General features: G+C 51.6%; 2 protein-coding genes across 5 annotated transcripts in view; one reads left to right on the forward strand and one right to left on the reverse strand.

The window, feature by feature from the left end:
* The window catches only part of ZNHIT6 (zinc finger HIT-type containing 6), an 87,559-nt gene that overhangs the window by 44,795 nt on the left and 28,961 nt on the right, over positions 1-13,803 (forward strand). For 2 of the 4 annotated variants that reach the window (XM_041127737.1, XM_041127739.1), the window contains exon 10: positions 8,843-9,016. In XM_041127737.1, coding sequence (XP_040983671.1) covers positions 8,843-9,016 — 174 coding nt within the window. Of the gene's footprint in view, positions 1-8,842; positions 9,017-11,236; positions 11,438-12,470; positions 12,758-13,803 lie in introns of those variants that run through there. The other 2 variants (XM_041127738.1, XM_041127740.1) reach the window with 2 other exon arrangements.
* CCN1 (cellular communication network factor 1) lies at positions 10-4,988 on the reverse strand. The gene is made up of 5 exons (XM_030032421.2): positions 4,740-4,988; positions 4,416-4,632; positions 3,716-4,063; positions 3,371-3,573; positions 10-3,261 (listed from the first exon to the last, which is right to left on the reverse strand). Exons 1-5 carry the CDS (start codon positions 4,971-4,973, stop codon positions 2,962-2,964), a joined length of 1,302 nt encoding a protein of 433 aa, XP_029888281.1. The 5' UTR covers positions 4,974-4,988; the 3' UTR covers positions 10-2,961.

Here is a 13,803-nt window from a genome sequence, read left to right on the forward strand (position 1 = left end):
CGGGTGGCTTTGTTGGCAGCGTCTGAACCGCTCTGCGGCCGGGCGTTGAAATGTGCTGAAAACCTGCCGCCGCTTGTCACGGCCATTGTTTACTCTGGTCCTAACTCCTCGTCTTCCGGCGGTCTTCTCGAAGATGGACACCGACGTCGGAGGGTTTGGCCAAGAAATAAGATTATAGTCGTGCTCGTTAACCTTACCTGTAAGCCCTGCTGACTGCACTTAAAGGAACCCACGCTTTTCTCAGTTATATTTTCGTGCCTAGTATTAGGGTTCTTTCTGCTGGGACAACAGAGGATATAAAGATTTCAAAGCGAGTGCAAAGGTGATAGACAGAAAGTGACGGTGATTGCTTTTACAGCGTTGGGAATTGTGGGGTTTAGTAGTTTTGCCGCGTAATTGTGAAATGCAAAAACGTGAAGAGAGGACCGTATCGGCGACCATCGGTTGGTGTGAGATCCCAGCTCTGGAAGACTTGCGGTTCGTTTTAGTGGGGCTCGTCCCCCCTCTTCACAGCGGGATAATTTCATTTAGTATATTTTACTCTTTTGTTTGCCTGATGTGCTCCTGCAGCCCTTGCTCTCCCAACAGCACATTTTTCTAGTGAGCAGATTACAGAACCACCCCTCTACTCGATGAAACTTGGAAAGCCCAAAGTGCGGGTTGTAAAATCCAGGGCCTGGCTAGAGCCCCACTTTAGGCAGGAGTTGGAAGAGCCGCTTTGGTTTGTATGCGGTGTGCACGTTACAGACATAGAGTCTACGCGCATAGCATAGTCACATGTATATGTAATTTTTCGAGGAACTGTTACTTGCGTTGGTTTGAGGGTGGGTGTCACTCAAGTATAACTGACAGTGGGGATGGCGAGGAATGCGCACGCAGCTGCTGTGTGTCTGTGAGCAGTGTATTGCTCTTCCTCTCTCCACGCAATAACCTGACAGGTAAACCTGATGATTTCTCAGTGAGCAGCTGATGTAGTGAAGTGTTCAGTGCTAAATGTAAGTAGAAGCCAAACAAGAGTGCTTCACCACATTTTACACTTTTACTGTCAACAAATACTGTACAGACAAGTTTAGGTACAGCTGAGGCTGGTGGCCAGGTGGTGAATTCCAAAACAGCTCAAGTTTTGAATGCCTTCGGGGAGAGAACTTGACTGAGCAGAAGAGAGATGGCTGTAATTTCTCAGGCAAAGCATTAGCTGCCAGAGATAAGCTTCTGAGATATTTGGCCATTTATTTTATTGAAATATTTATGTCTAATCTAATAAAAAGTTGACTCTTAACCACTTCTGCATCTGACACTGGATGACAGCCCTTCACAATTCTAAAACCTCAAAATCAGTTTCTGGTTTTTATGAGAAGTAGCTTTCTTACTAAAGACTAGGGGAGGATATTTTGCCAGAGAACCAACCAGTCACAAGGAGGAGGGGAAAAAAAACCAACCATGTTGCAGGTTTCCTTTCGGTCTTGTCCGCAGCGCAGCTTTATGCTAGCCAGAATAATACAAATGTTTGATGCTGCTTTCTTAGATCCTAGTCTAGTCCATTTTTTTAAATGTCATTTTCCTACCATGTGCCAGCTAGCTATCTTACGACTCCCTCGGTTAGCCAAATGTCATCTGTGTCCCACAGTATAAAGTGTAATTACATATTTAAAAAGTGGGAAGGGGAGGTGAGGAAGAGTAGCTGCTTTGCCTTTTACTCTGTTGGAGAAGTACTTGAAATTCCTCACATTCTTCTCCTGTTAACAGTATGTTTACTTTTCATCACTGGGTTATTAGGATTAACAAAAGTCATTGCTTCAAGCTCATTTAATTTGAATTTAGTGAAAGCAAACTACCTCCTGCAGACCGTAGGAAACATTCTTCTGCCACAGAAATGTATTAATTTGCAAAAAGCAGCCACCAAAAAATGCGAGACCTGACGACCACTTCCACCCCAATGTTCAACATCACCGTGCATGCACTGCATTCTAATGAAGTACCTTATGTTGCAAATTCCAGGACAGTTTGAGTAATCTGACAGTCTAATTAACATTTCAGTCTCTCTATCAAACATTTGCTTTCAATGCTGAGAAGCTTCTTCTGTAAATACTTTCTAGAGCATGGGGTTGCAGACTGCATACACCACTTCAGAAACGTCATTTACCCGAAGAATTAGACTCAGCTTTTTAGTTCATTGCTGCAGCTGTAGTAGAGCTTGTTTTAATTTTCAGAGAATCTAAGCTTTTCAGAAGTCAAAAGTTTTCACAGAAAGCTCTTGCATTTGCTGGATATAAGTCTGTTGCCTATCAGAATGCTCTACTAAGAGTAGCTAGGTAAATATTTCTTTATTAAATGATTAATTCCATAAATAAATTCTTTCAATTCATTGAATATAAAATTAAAATCATTTACAACTTATTCCAGTATTACAGGGGCTGGAAGGGGTAAAAAAAAAAACAAAACAAAACAAACTCAAGGAAAAACAAAAAAGCTACAGTTTGATAAATAAAATACTCAGCTTTAAAACAACTGATTTCTGTTTGCCATTAAACTACAGTTGGTACACAATAGCTGCCACTGTGAACACCCCACAAGTGCCCACCTCAGGAAGGAATGTAACTTCCAAGTTGGTTGGGAAAGGGTGGGAGAAGATGGAGGGAGAGGGGAGAAGCATAGTGTTAAATTGAACAGGATAGAAAAGAAGTTTTCATAACCGGAACAAAACATTTATCTGATCACTTACAAACAGAAAACAGTATATAATTAGATAAGGTGCTCCAAAAAGAAGCAGTAAAGTTGCTCCAGTACTATGAAGCTTTAAGTATGCTTAAATCTCTGTTGCATTAGTGTCCAGTTGCACAGTGCACTCTTGGAACATCTCAATGTTGCCCTCAAATGGGCAAGGCACCATTTCCATCAAAGGTCCTTCCTCCATGGCTGGTTACTTCAAAATTCTGTTTAGCATCCCACCCCCAACACAACTTAGTCCCTAAATTTGTGAATGTCATTGACTAGTCTGTAGTAGGGATAAGCTTCATTCGCATGCGGACAGTTGTAGTTGCATCGGCAGGACTGGATCATCATGACGCTCTTGGTGAAGGTTTCCCCATCATCGCAGCGGAACCTGATCTTGACAGTCCTGGTCTGCTGGGGCGTGCAGCACCTGCCATCCACGCAGGAGCCACAGTACTTGGGGCGGTACTTCTTCACGCTGGAACATCCGGCATAGGTAAACTTCACTGGGGATGGGGACTTCTTAGTCTTGGTACATTTTTTTCCCTTCTGCAAAGGAGAGGCAATAATACCATTAGCAGGAGATTCTTCTCCAGCCTTTACCCTCCACCCGAAGCAGACTGGAAAGAAGAGGAGCACCGGAAGAGCCTGTATTTACCTTTAGGGAGGCATAGCTAGGCTGGCCACATGGCCTCACTTCACATATCCTGGTCTCTTTGATGAGCTTGCAGTCGGGATTGTCGTTGGTAACCCTCGTGGAGATGCCAGTTCCACACGTCTTTGAGCACTGGGACCAGGAGGTGGTCTGCACAATGCATTTGGGATTCTCAAAAGCTCGGCTTTGTGGCTCGGAGCCAAAAACTGTAAGAGAAAAGGAGGGCTTAGCCTAACCGTGTCCTCTCGCTGCGTTCCTTTCTTTCCATCGGGGTCTAAGGAGTCACGCAGCCATCCTCCCGCCTCCTCCCCTTCGCCGTCACTGTCACACAGACCAGCCCATACTCACCGGGTAGCATCTTGAGGCCCCCCTTCACAATGGCAATCAGCTCGTTGTTCCTGGTTAGCTCGCCTTCGGAATCGTCCAGACCAAACTCTTTGCTGAAGAAGCCTTCCAGCTCATCCAGCGCATCCTTGCTTTCGTCGCAGACCCACTCTTCGCAGCACTGCCCTGGGACTTTGACCAGCCTGGGGCTGGGGCAGCCCAGGTTAGGAAGCGAGAGCTCTTGCGGGCAGAGCGGGATGCAGCCCACAGCTCCATCTATGCACGTACACTGGTGTTTACAGTTCGGCTGGAAGCTTTCGCCGTTCTGGTAGATTTTGGAGTTATATTCGCACGGTCTCCCCTCGGACTGGGCTGCAGAGATCAACGGGGAGGGAGAGGAGGGGGTCAGCGGCTGGGATCGCTCGCTCAAGCACAGGTACGTGCTGGTCTGTTAAACTCGATTTACGGCAGAGCTCCCTACAGCCCCCCCGGAGACGCGGGGCCCGAACAATAAGTTAGTCAGGAATCACTTTTCCTTATGTGCGTTTCGCGGAGCCCAGACATACTGAATCGCATTCCAGACCGCTGAAGTCATGTGCCTTTCTGCCAAGCTACCGACAACAAAGCATAACCATACATGGGCTCGAAGTTACTGAACCCCGGCGCTTCGGGGACCGGGTTTTTTTGTTTGTCTCCCGGGGGAGCCGGAGGGCGAGCCGCTTACCTCTGCAGATGCCCTTCAGCGCGGCGGGGCTGGCGCCGAAGTTGCACTCCAGCCCCTTGGTGTGGTCGCAGGGCTGCGCCCGGCTGCAGTCCTCGTTCAGCTGCTTGGCGCAGACCTTGCAGCAGCCGCAGCCGTCCGGCACCAGCCCCACGCCCGGGGCGCACTGCGGCGCGGCCGCCGGGCACTGGCAGACGGCGGGGCAGGGCGAGCCCAGAGCCTGCGGAGCGGAGCGGGGGCCGGTGAGTGCCGGGAGCGGAGCCGGGCGGAGCGACCCGCCGCCTCCCCCCCACCCCCCGCGGCTCCGGGCAGAGCGGCGGCACTTACCAGGCGGGCCAGGCAGAGGAGGGCGGCCGCCAGAGCGGGGCGGGTGCCCGCGGAGCCCATGTCTAGCGCCGGCGGGAGCGAGGGACGGCGGGAGGCGGCGAGCGGGAGCGGGGCCGGCGCGGTCTGAGGCGGCGGCGGGCGCGACCGCCTTATATAGGGCGCGGGGCCGCCGCGTGCGCCGCGGCGCTGACGTCGCGCGTTCCGGGCCGCGGCCGCGTCCAGCGCTCGCGGCATCCCAGGAATGCGGCTGGCGCGCGGCGCGGCCGCCCCGCCCCGCCCCGTCCCGTCTCCCGGCACGGCGGCCGCTGGCGGCGGCCCTGCCGCGGGGGGTCCCCCGCCTCCCGCCCTCCTCCTCCTCCTCCTCCTCCCTCGGCCGCCCGCCCCCGCCGGGCCCCGCCGGGGCTCCCCCGCGCGCCCCGGGGGGAGCGGGGCGGGGGTGGGAGGTTTCGGCGTGGGACCGGCCGCTCCCCGCTACGGGGCTGTCGGCGTGTGGGGTTCTTCCCCGTTATCCTTGCAGGTGCACCTCAGGACGGGGATGTTGAACGGAGGAGCCGTGCGCCTCTGGGGGCCGCGCCGGTGGGCGCCCCGCAGCAGCTGGCCCCGGGCGGCCCCAGCGCCCGGCCGCCCTGCCAGCGGCGACGGAGGTACACATCTGCACACATCTGCACGCATCTGTCCGACACCCTCCCGCCCCCCCTTCCTCCCCCAGCCGCTGCGAGACCGACCGCGGCTCCGCTTTGCGGGGCGGCGTCACACTCGTTACACTTTGCAGGCTGGAACCCGGCGGTGCCCGGGGTTTTGCGGGTGCCGCTGCCGCGGCTGCGGGAGGGCGAAGCAGAACGGGTGGCGGCGCGGCGGAGCCCGGCAGCCCGGCGGCGCGAAGGGCGCATCGAGGCGCCCGGCTTTGCGGCCGGGAGCGAGCCGGCAGGGAACGCCGGGCCCCGCAGCCGGCAGCCAGCCCTCCTCCTTCAGCCCGCGGAGCGCCGGGTTCGGCGTCCCTCGCTCGAGTTGGGCGTCCTCGAGTAGTATTTCCTTGTGGAAGTTTAAGATTTGGGGTTGGGGAGGAGAGTTTTAGCTTCTGTTGTGGCGTCTTTTCTTTTCATGGCCGTAAGCGTTTCCAGATGGGGATTTAGACACCAGACGTAACAATATTTCCATATTTGGTATAGCAGTAGCCCGCATTTTTCACATTTTTCTGCTCTGTTATCCAACCACAAAGCATTCTTGACAGCTTCAGATGTTGTTAAATATAGCCTTAACTTCTGTTCCCAGGGCAGGAAATTCTTTGGAATTCCTGTTTTTCACGCAATCTGTCTATCATGATTTAGGAGAATTGCGCTGGAGGAGCCAACTGGCGTTCTACTGCAGTTTGCTCCTTTATTGAAAAAAGCCCAGCAGTTGAGTCTGCTACCCAACGGCGTTACAATAAGTCTCCATTCCAGGGATTTTTCTTTGCAAATGACATTATTGTCCCTAACACGAGTTCGGGGTTGGTTTTGGTTGGGTTTTGGGTTTGGGTTTTTTTTTTCGGTCGCCTCCGAGGCTGGACGGTGGAGGAGCAGATTCAGAGCAGAGGCGAAACTTTGCAAAAAATCCTCCAAAGCCCCTGAAAAGCTGGGGGGGGGGGGGGGGGGCGAGGGAGACAGTGGAGAGGGGGGGGGTGCGAAGAGGAGGGGGATGTGATTAACCTGTCTGCGTAGCATTTCCATACAGCAAGTGTCTGTGCGCGCCGCTCGGAAAGGATGGGCACGGAGGGAGGGGGAGCAGCGGCGAAGCCCAGACGTCTTGCCGCCCGCCCGGTGCCGCAGCCGAAAGGGTGACAGAAAGGACCGTTTCGCGGGGACGGTGCCCACGGCCGCGGGTAAGTGCAGCTCCCGGGGGCCGCTCCCTCCGCGCAGGGGCCGGGGGGGGCGCGTGTGCGCGCGCGCGCCTCCGCCCGCCCGCCCGTCCGCCCGCCCGCGCGCGCCTGTGGGGCGTTTTGCTCCGTGTTTCAGTACCGGCAGGAATAATAAGGCGGCCTTGTTGGACCTTGGCGGAGCCGCAGAAAAAGGGGGACTGTTGTTGTCCTGGGAGCGCTGCTCCGGGACGGGGCCGGGGCCGCGGCCGCGGCCGGAGGAGTGCGGGAAAGGGGGGACGCTGGCTGCCAGGGAGGCGCAGGCGACCCGGGGCGGGGGGGGTGGGAGCGGTGCGCACAATAGGGCCCCTGTCCTCGGCCGGCAGCGGCGGCCCGAAGCCCTTACGGCGGACTTTCCAAAAACATACACCGTTTTGTTTCACCTCGCCGACGTGCATCTTTCTCTGAGCGGCTCCAGCCCCAGGGGAGGCAGCGGGGCCGGTGGAGACAGCCCGTCTGGGTCGGCCCTCCCCGCAGCGGCGCGGAGGCAGCGGCACCGGCGGGACGGGACGGGACGTGGACGGGGCGGCCGCTCCGCGCGGGGGGACGCCGTGACCCCGGGGGGGGGGGGGGGGGGGGGGGGCAGCGCGGTGGGGGTCCCCGTCCGAGGGGACGCCGGTGCCGGTGCCGCTCCCGGGCCGGCCCGCGGAGCGCGGCCCCGTCCCCCCGCTGCCCCGGGGATGTCCCCCCGGCGGTGGCCGTGCCGGGCTGAAGGGCTCGGGTCCCCGGCGCGGGCAGGCCCGTCCCCAGGCCGGGCCCGACGGAGGGCTCCCGCTGTGGGGCGTCCCCCGTCCCCCCCCCCCAGTTTATTCTCTTCGTGGTTTTCTTTTCATTCAAGTAAATTAGACTGATGTTTTACTTTGTGGCGGTTTTGCGGTTTGGGAAAGGTGATGGGGTGGAAGCTCCGCGCCCCCTTTGCCCAGAAATTGCACTTCAGAAGGCGGCAGTGGGTTTCTTCGTCGCTCGTGTGCCTCAAAAGTTGACCGGAAAGGACAATAGCCGAAAGGGTAATTCGGTCTTTAATTACATGCAGCTATCTCCCGAGACTGCCAATATATACCATTTAGTGCCATTTCTGATGACAGGAGGTATTTTATGTGTCCATTAAGAATTGGACAGAGACCACCAGCGAACTTTGCTGGTTGCCAGTAATGCTAGTAACGACTTTCCAACCCTACTGATTTGGCTGAGCCCCAGCTGGTGACGAGGAGGAGCAGGACTCCGTCCTCTTTCCAGACTCCAAGCTATCTAGTACGCCGGGCTTCCCTTGGTTTTATAGGTGTATGGGTTTTTGTCCTGTGGTACTTCAGTTTTAAAACTCTAAAGTGGTTTTCAGATGGAGAATCTGGCCGGTACTGCTTTCCCGGGATGACTCTTTACACAGCAGCATTGTGATCAGGAGGAACAAGTTTGTGATTCAACACACCTTGATTAATGAAAATTTTCAAAAATTTTCAAAAATGTTGAAAAAGCGGAAGAAGCTAGCACACCGATGCGTGGTTAAATTGGCCACTTTTGCTTTTCAGGGATTTATGCAAACACTTGTTTATTTAATTACATCTAATTTAAGGACACGCACGCAAGCATTTTGCTTTGATCTATGACTTTCACAACATTCAGCAAATGCCACAGGAAAAGTCCATGAATAGCACCTTTTCTCACTTGGTTTCGTGTCCTACCACACATTCACACAACTTTGATGGGAAACTGTAACTGAACCTACATTTGCTCAAAAAAAGGTCACTTTGAAAGCTTTGAAGCACCTTTTAACAAACCTGTCCTGAATTTCAAGTAGTTGACAACACTTGAGATGGGTTGAGTTTCTCTGGAGTTCAGGTTAGACTGTGACCCTTTCATAGGCTTTCCCTGCACACATTTCCCTGTCACAAACTGTGACCCAGCGTTTACCTTCCCTCCTGCATGTACGTCAGGAAGCAGGAAGAAGTTTGGAGTATCTTCCTTTTTTAAGGTTTTGTTGAGTGTAACGTACTGTTCCAGACCTTTGTTGTCCTAAGTGAACTGGGAAATACTCCCCGCTTCGCGTCATGAAGAGTATTTTACTGGCTCCTCACTTTTTGTGCCATAGGCAATTGCTGTTTTTCAGGTAAAGTCTGCTGGGAGCTTGGCTAATGCAAAGCAGGAATTTGAAACAGTTGGCTCGCGTAGCAGGTATTACAGATTTACTGAGTATATCCTGTCATTTTCACAGGCCTGCGTCTCTCCAGGGACAGGGCTTTCCGGAGAAACAAATCAAGAAAAAAAACCTGGTTTATCTTCCCTCCACCCAGCGTCAGTTCTTCGTGGCTGTGCATAGGGACTGCGGAGCAGCGTGAAGTGCTGTGTAGGACAGAGGCTCCTCCAGGTGCTGGTGCTCCCACAGACAGTAAGTATCCAGCACCAAACCAGAGCACGGCAGAGGTTTACAACCATGTGGATTCTGGAGAAAGATCTTATTAAATCCAGCGGCCAGCCCTTTGTTTGTACCATGTTTAATTTGCTCTTTCGCATTCTCTTTTTCCTCTGCCCATCCTTCGCCGCACGTTTCTTCCATCTCTCCTTCTCTTTCTTCTTCTTTTCCCTGTTCCAGTCTTTTTTCCCTGTGGCCTTCCCTCTTCTAGTGTTTACCTACCTTGGGCTGGGCCTCTCCTGCAGCCCCTGCCAGGCCGCTGGTTACTGCTGCTCTAAATCAGTCCTCCCAGAGTCAATGGCTCCTCTCAGTCACTCACAGGAGGTGCAAATCCAGTGGGGCAAATTAAGCATAGCGATGCACAGGCAGAGCGGCCGAGTAGCCAGAAGGCTTCAGCAGCTAAAATTCAAGTGGGTTCAGATTTTTTTTCTTGCTTTGATTTGCTCAGAGTTTATGCTGAATTCTTTTGAGTATGGCATTTCCTATTTGTTTTCTTCCTCTTCCCTGCTGCCCTCCCTTCAGCTATGCTCGTGCCTGTCAGTTTTTGTACAGTCTGCGCCTTGCCTGTGGTTTCCAACATTTGAGGGGTTTTGCTTTGCAGTATTTGTGCGCTGAGAGGCACTTTGCTTTGTCGGTGTGCTGTGTTTTCCTCTGGCTGCTGTCAAGGTGTCGCAGAGGTTCCCATTGTGTGAAAGTGGAAGGGGAAACTAACCCTGCAGGGAAAAGGAGAAGGAAAATGTGATGTAGTATTCAGTTGTGCTCATTGCTGCTTTCATGTGTGAACTGCACCGCTATGCAGATACACCCTACACAGATATAAGGGGATGTAGCAGCGTAACGGAGGCAAGAAGCATCCCTGCTGACGGTCAGTGTGTTCCTGTTGAACCGCTGACTGGCAGTACGTACCGCACGGCTTTCTCACCCCACGCTGGATGCAGAAATGCAAAACATACAGCCAGCTCCTGCTGGTTCCTCCTGCCCAGTCAGAGCCTCAAAATACTTTTGCCACTGTCATTCAAGGATCTGGCATTAACTTTATTTTAGTACCAGCCACTACTGTTTTCTCAGTGAGGCAGGTGGATTACTTAATATATAATCACCTACTCTCATGCGTGGGTACTTCAACACTGGGCTACGTTCAGAAGATGCAGTTTGCATCAAGCGCATCCCTGGAGCTGAAGTTTGCAATGAAAAGGCTATTATGGGCTTTGGCTCTCCATGCCACAAAAAAAAAAAAAATTTTAAAAAATCGGGTGGTCCTAGCTAGCACCTGGCCGCACGTGGATTTCTTAGTCATGTCTATTGTTTTCATCCCATGCAGTGATGTAGCTTGCAAATGATAGCAATATAGCCTGAAATGTCTTTATATGTTCTAGGAAAAAAATTTTCACAGCTGTGTCTCCTGAGTTTTGCGAAGGAAGCCGAGGCATCAGGAGCATACACCGGTTCTTTCCCAGCGTCAGCTGAGATGAAGGTCCTGGACAGAGATCCCACCCCAGAGGGTTAATCATCCCAAATGACCTCAGTAGAAACTTCTTCTTAACTTTAAACTTTGGTCCTCAGAGTGCAGGATTTCCCAGTGGAGCAATGCATGCAAACTGACATCCGTTAAGACAAAATGAGCAAGCTCAAAAGAAAATTGCTCATGAGTGCAAGGAGTTATTGGAGCTAGCTGAACCTGATTGCAGTCAATCAGGTTGTGCCCGAGAAATCCTTGATCAAAGCATGCTTCCAGGCTGTGGTCCATAATGATTGTCAGCTGCTGTCTGCCTCAGTCTACAGCTTAACTGCACCTCAGCGACAACTGCCTCCTGCTTTTATCTGTGTTGTGGGACCGTGTGCCCTAGAATACGCTCCCTTCAGTATGTTCAGGTTGGATTGTTTGTTTTCTTTTTCTGCATTTGAAATACATGGCAAACTCTTCTTTCCCCGAATGTGTTTTGTTTCATTATAGTTAATAACCACAGCTACATTTCCTTAAGGTTGGCCTGTGTCAAGGGAACCCTCTGCCTTCCTTCTGATGTTTTCCCTCCCTCCGTGCTCTTCATGGCCTGATGGAACAGTTTCTTGTCACTGATACATGGACATTCAAAGGACTTGCATAGCCTTCGATTTTAAGAACACGCTTTTGTAGCTATTTTCTTGAAGAAAAAAATGAGTATTGATTAATATTTTTTTTTCTTTGCATGAAAATAGGAGGGGAGGCCTGATTTGGCAGGATGCTGAACGTGCTCTGCCGCACAGTGAATTCTGTCACTTACTGTGCTTTCCAGGCTAGCTGCTGGAAATGTCACAGGATTAATTTCAGAATCCCCTGAGATGCCTGTTGGCTTTGTCCAGAATCATTACTCATTCTCTGCTACGTACACAAGCTTATTAAACCACGGTGAGACCTTAGTTGTGTTTGCTGTGTTACTGTTCATTTCCATTCTGTTCTGTCTAGGCTCTTACCCTTTGCCTACCGATATGTTACGCGAGCACCTTGCAGTGACAGCTAGCTGTGTTCTCTGTTGTGCATGCTTATTTTATGGCACATAGGAGCTAACCGATGCAAGGAAGCCAGCCAGTTACTTGTGCTGTTCTCTGGCTTGTACCCATCACTTCTAGTCCGTGATAGTGTAGTGAAAAAATCAATAGCAGACAAATAAGTAGACACGATGTCATCCTTGCAGATAGGGAGGACTTGCAGGCAGCCAACAGATCATGTATGTGCTTTAAGAATGTTTGTGGAGTTACCATCCAAGAATGTGCAAATAGCTGCCCATCCCAGTGTTACGTGCCTGCGATTAGGGAGAAGTGCTAAACCATCTCGAGACTTGATTAGCATCCAAATCTGAAGGATGTGTCTTGTGCTGCCGAGCTGGTTGGGGTGATTTTTCTAGGGGAGTGAAGAAGAAACTATGTGAATGCAATCTCTTCCTCACCTTATCTCTGCTGGGGGCTAAAATAAAACTGGAGGGAGGTGGCTGGCGGGAGCTGGTGGGCTGCTCTGCGAAAGGGTCCTCCAGCGTGGGCTCCATCCAGCAGCCAGGAGCGAGGAGCCCAGCGCCTTGTGCAGCCCCACGGGGAGAAGGACATCTCTTTGAGTCAGCCAGGAAACCTGTCTGCTGCCCGCTGTTTTCCCAGGGACCGATGTCCTCAGGAAGTAAAAGGTTAGCACGGGCTATCAGCAGACTACTTTGGTGCGGAGACTTTTTTACGATTGCATTAACGTCTCTTTTCCTGTTGTTGTACAGAAATTATGACTCCTAGTGTCAATGGTGAGATGAAAGCAGGAGCCTTTTTGCATGGAGCAAGCATTAAAAGCTAGCTGTTAGGTTAATCATAAAAGAGAATTAGTGCTGGCTGGCGGCTGTTTACTTTCAGAGAAGTTTGCTTTTGTGTTGTTACTCTTTTAACTCTTTGCACTCGTCTGTATCCTTTTGTACAGAGTCAGCTACGTATTTGTCACTGTCCTCTTTCGCTGCCTAACCTGGGGTCTGCTGCTGAAACTCCCCACGAGCTCAACTTCTCAACTAACGGGATAGTTTGGAATCAGAGCAGAAAACTGGGAGATAGGATGGGTCTTTCAGGTGAGCAGTGTGTGACAACACAATAATGTTTGTAACCGGTTGTGAGAGGAGAGCCTCTGGTTTCAAGGAGCGGGCTTTTTCAGGATGTACCCATACAGTGTTTAACAGTGCCATGTCAAAATAAAAATCATTGATTAAAAGTGCACCTTACTTGTGCTGCTAAAAACACTTCTAGATTATACACACTGAAAACAGTAAATATTTAATGTACAGGTTTACTTTTCCTGGTTTATAGAGAGCTCAGTGGGCCTGACAGAGCAGCTAGACTGATGTGTTTATAGCGAGCTCCCCGGGCGGGTACAATGCTGCAGTGTTTGGCCTGCGAGCACCACAGGGGCATGCTTAAAAAAATAAAAATGTTCCGTTTACATTGGGGGAAAAAAATCCTGAGAATGTTTCTATTAATATTAGCTGGTGTAAAACCCCAAATTCTACATTTCAGGCCTTACATATTTCAAAAATAGAGGACTAGATGGTGGTTGGTGAGGATGTCGGGTAAAAAGCATTCCCTCGCTTACGTAGCTGGTGAAAGGGACGGTCAAGGTGGCAGTTCTTTTTGCAGGAGAAGAGGGTTGCTGCTGAAATGCCCCTGAGGAAGGTCGGGTGCGAAGTGAAGAGTTCAGGAGCGAGCAGGGCAGGGCAGCAAACCCTGTGCGCAGGGAGTGTGGGTGGGTGGGGGCACAGGCCAGCATGCCGTGCCTGTGGTTTCCGTAGACTAGGAGCTGGGGCTCAGGACCACGGCTGAGAGCCTGGATGTTATCAGCGGGCATGTCCCTGAAAAGTGAGAGGGACCAGATGCTGTGCGGAAAGCAAAATGGCAGACCCCTCCCTGCACGATAGGATGCACACACTTCCCACACCTGTGAGATGCTGACTGGGACAGCGGGAAGTCGACTTCCACGTTCAGGGAGATTTTTTACACGTTGGCTTTGAACTTGGCTGGGGTCTTACCTGAGCACTAGCTTCTGATCTCAATTATACCGATGTTAAAGCTGATTTATCTGGTCAAAATTAATGGCATTAATTAATTAGCACACATTAATTAACTGAAACAACTGACATTTGAGTTTCTGAAGAGCTCCCAAGGAATGGGTGGCTGCATCTGCCTCTCTCTGATTTCCTCAGACGTTATCCTCAGCTGAGAAGTAAGTTTATTTCGATAATCTGATTAAACAGCTGGCAGCTTTGTAA

Source organism: Aquila chrysaetos, chromosome 12, assembly GCF_900496995.4.
Source record: "Aquila chrysaetos chrysaetos chromosome 12, bAquChr1.4, whole genome shotgun sequence".
NCBI lineage: Eukaryota > Metazoa > Chordata > Aves > Accipitriformes > Accipitridae > Aquila > Aquila chrysaetos.

Bases quoted from the DNA above. Each gene is read 5' to 3' on its own strand.
- CCN1 (XM_030032421.2), bottom strand. From the start codon at position 4,973: ATGCCGCGAGCGCTGGACGCGGCCGCGGCCCGGAACGCGCGACGTCAG. The intron at 4,633-4,739 runs GTAAGTGCCGCC...TCCGCTCCGCAG, and splicing joins TCCTCTGCCTGGCCCGCCTG to GCTCTGGGCTCGCCCTGCCC. The intron at 3,574-3,715 runs GTGAGTATGGGC...TTTCTCTTACAG, and splicing joins GGGCCTCAAGATGCTACCCG to TTTTTGGCTCCGAGCCACAA.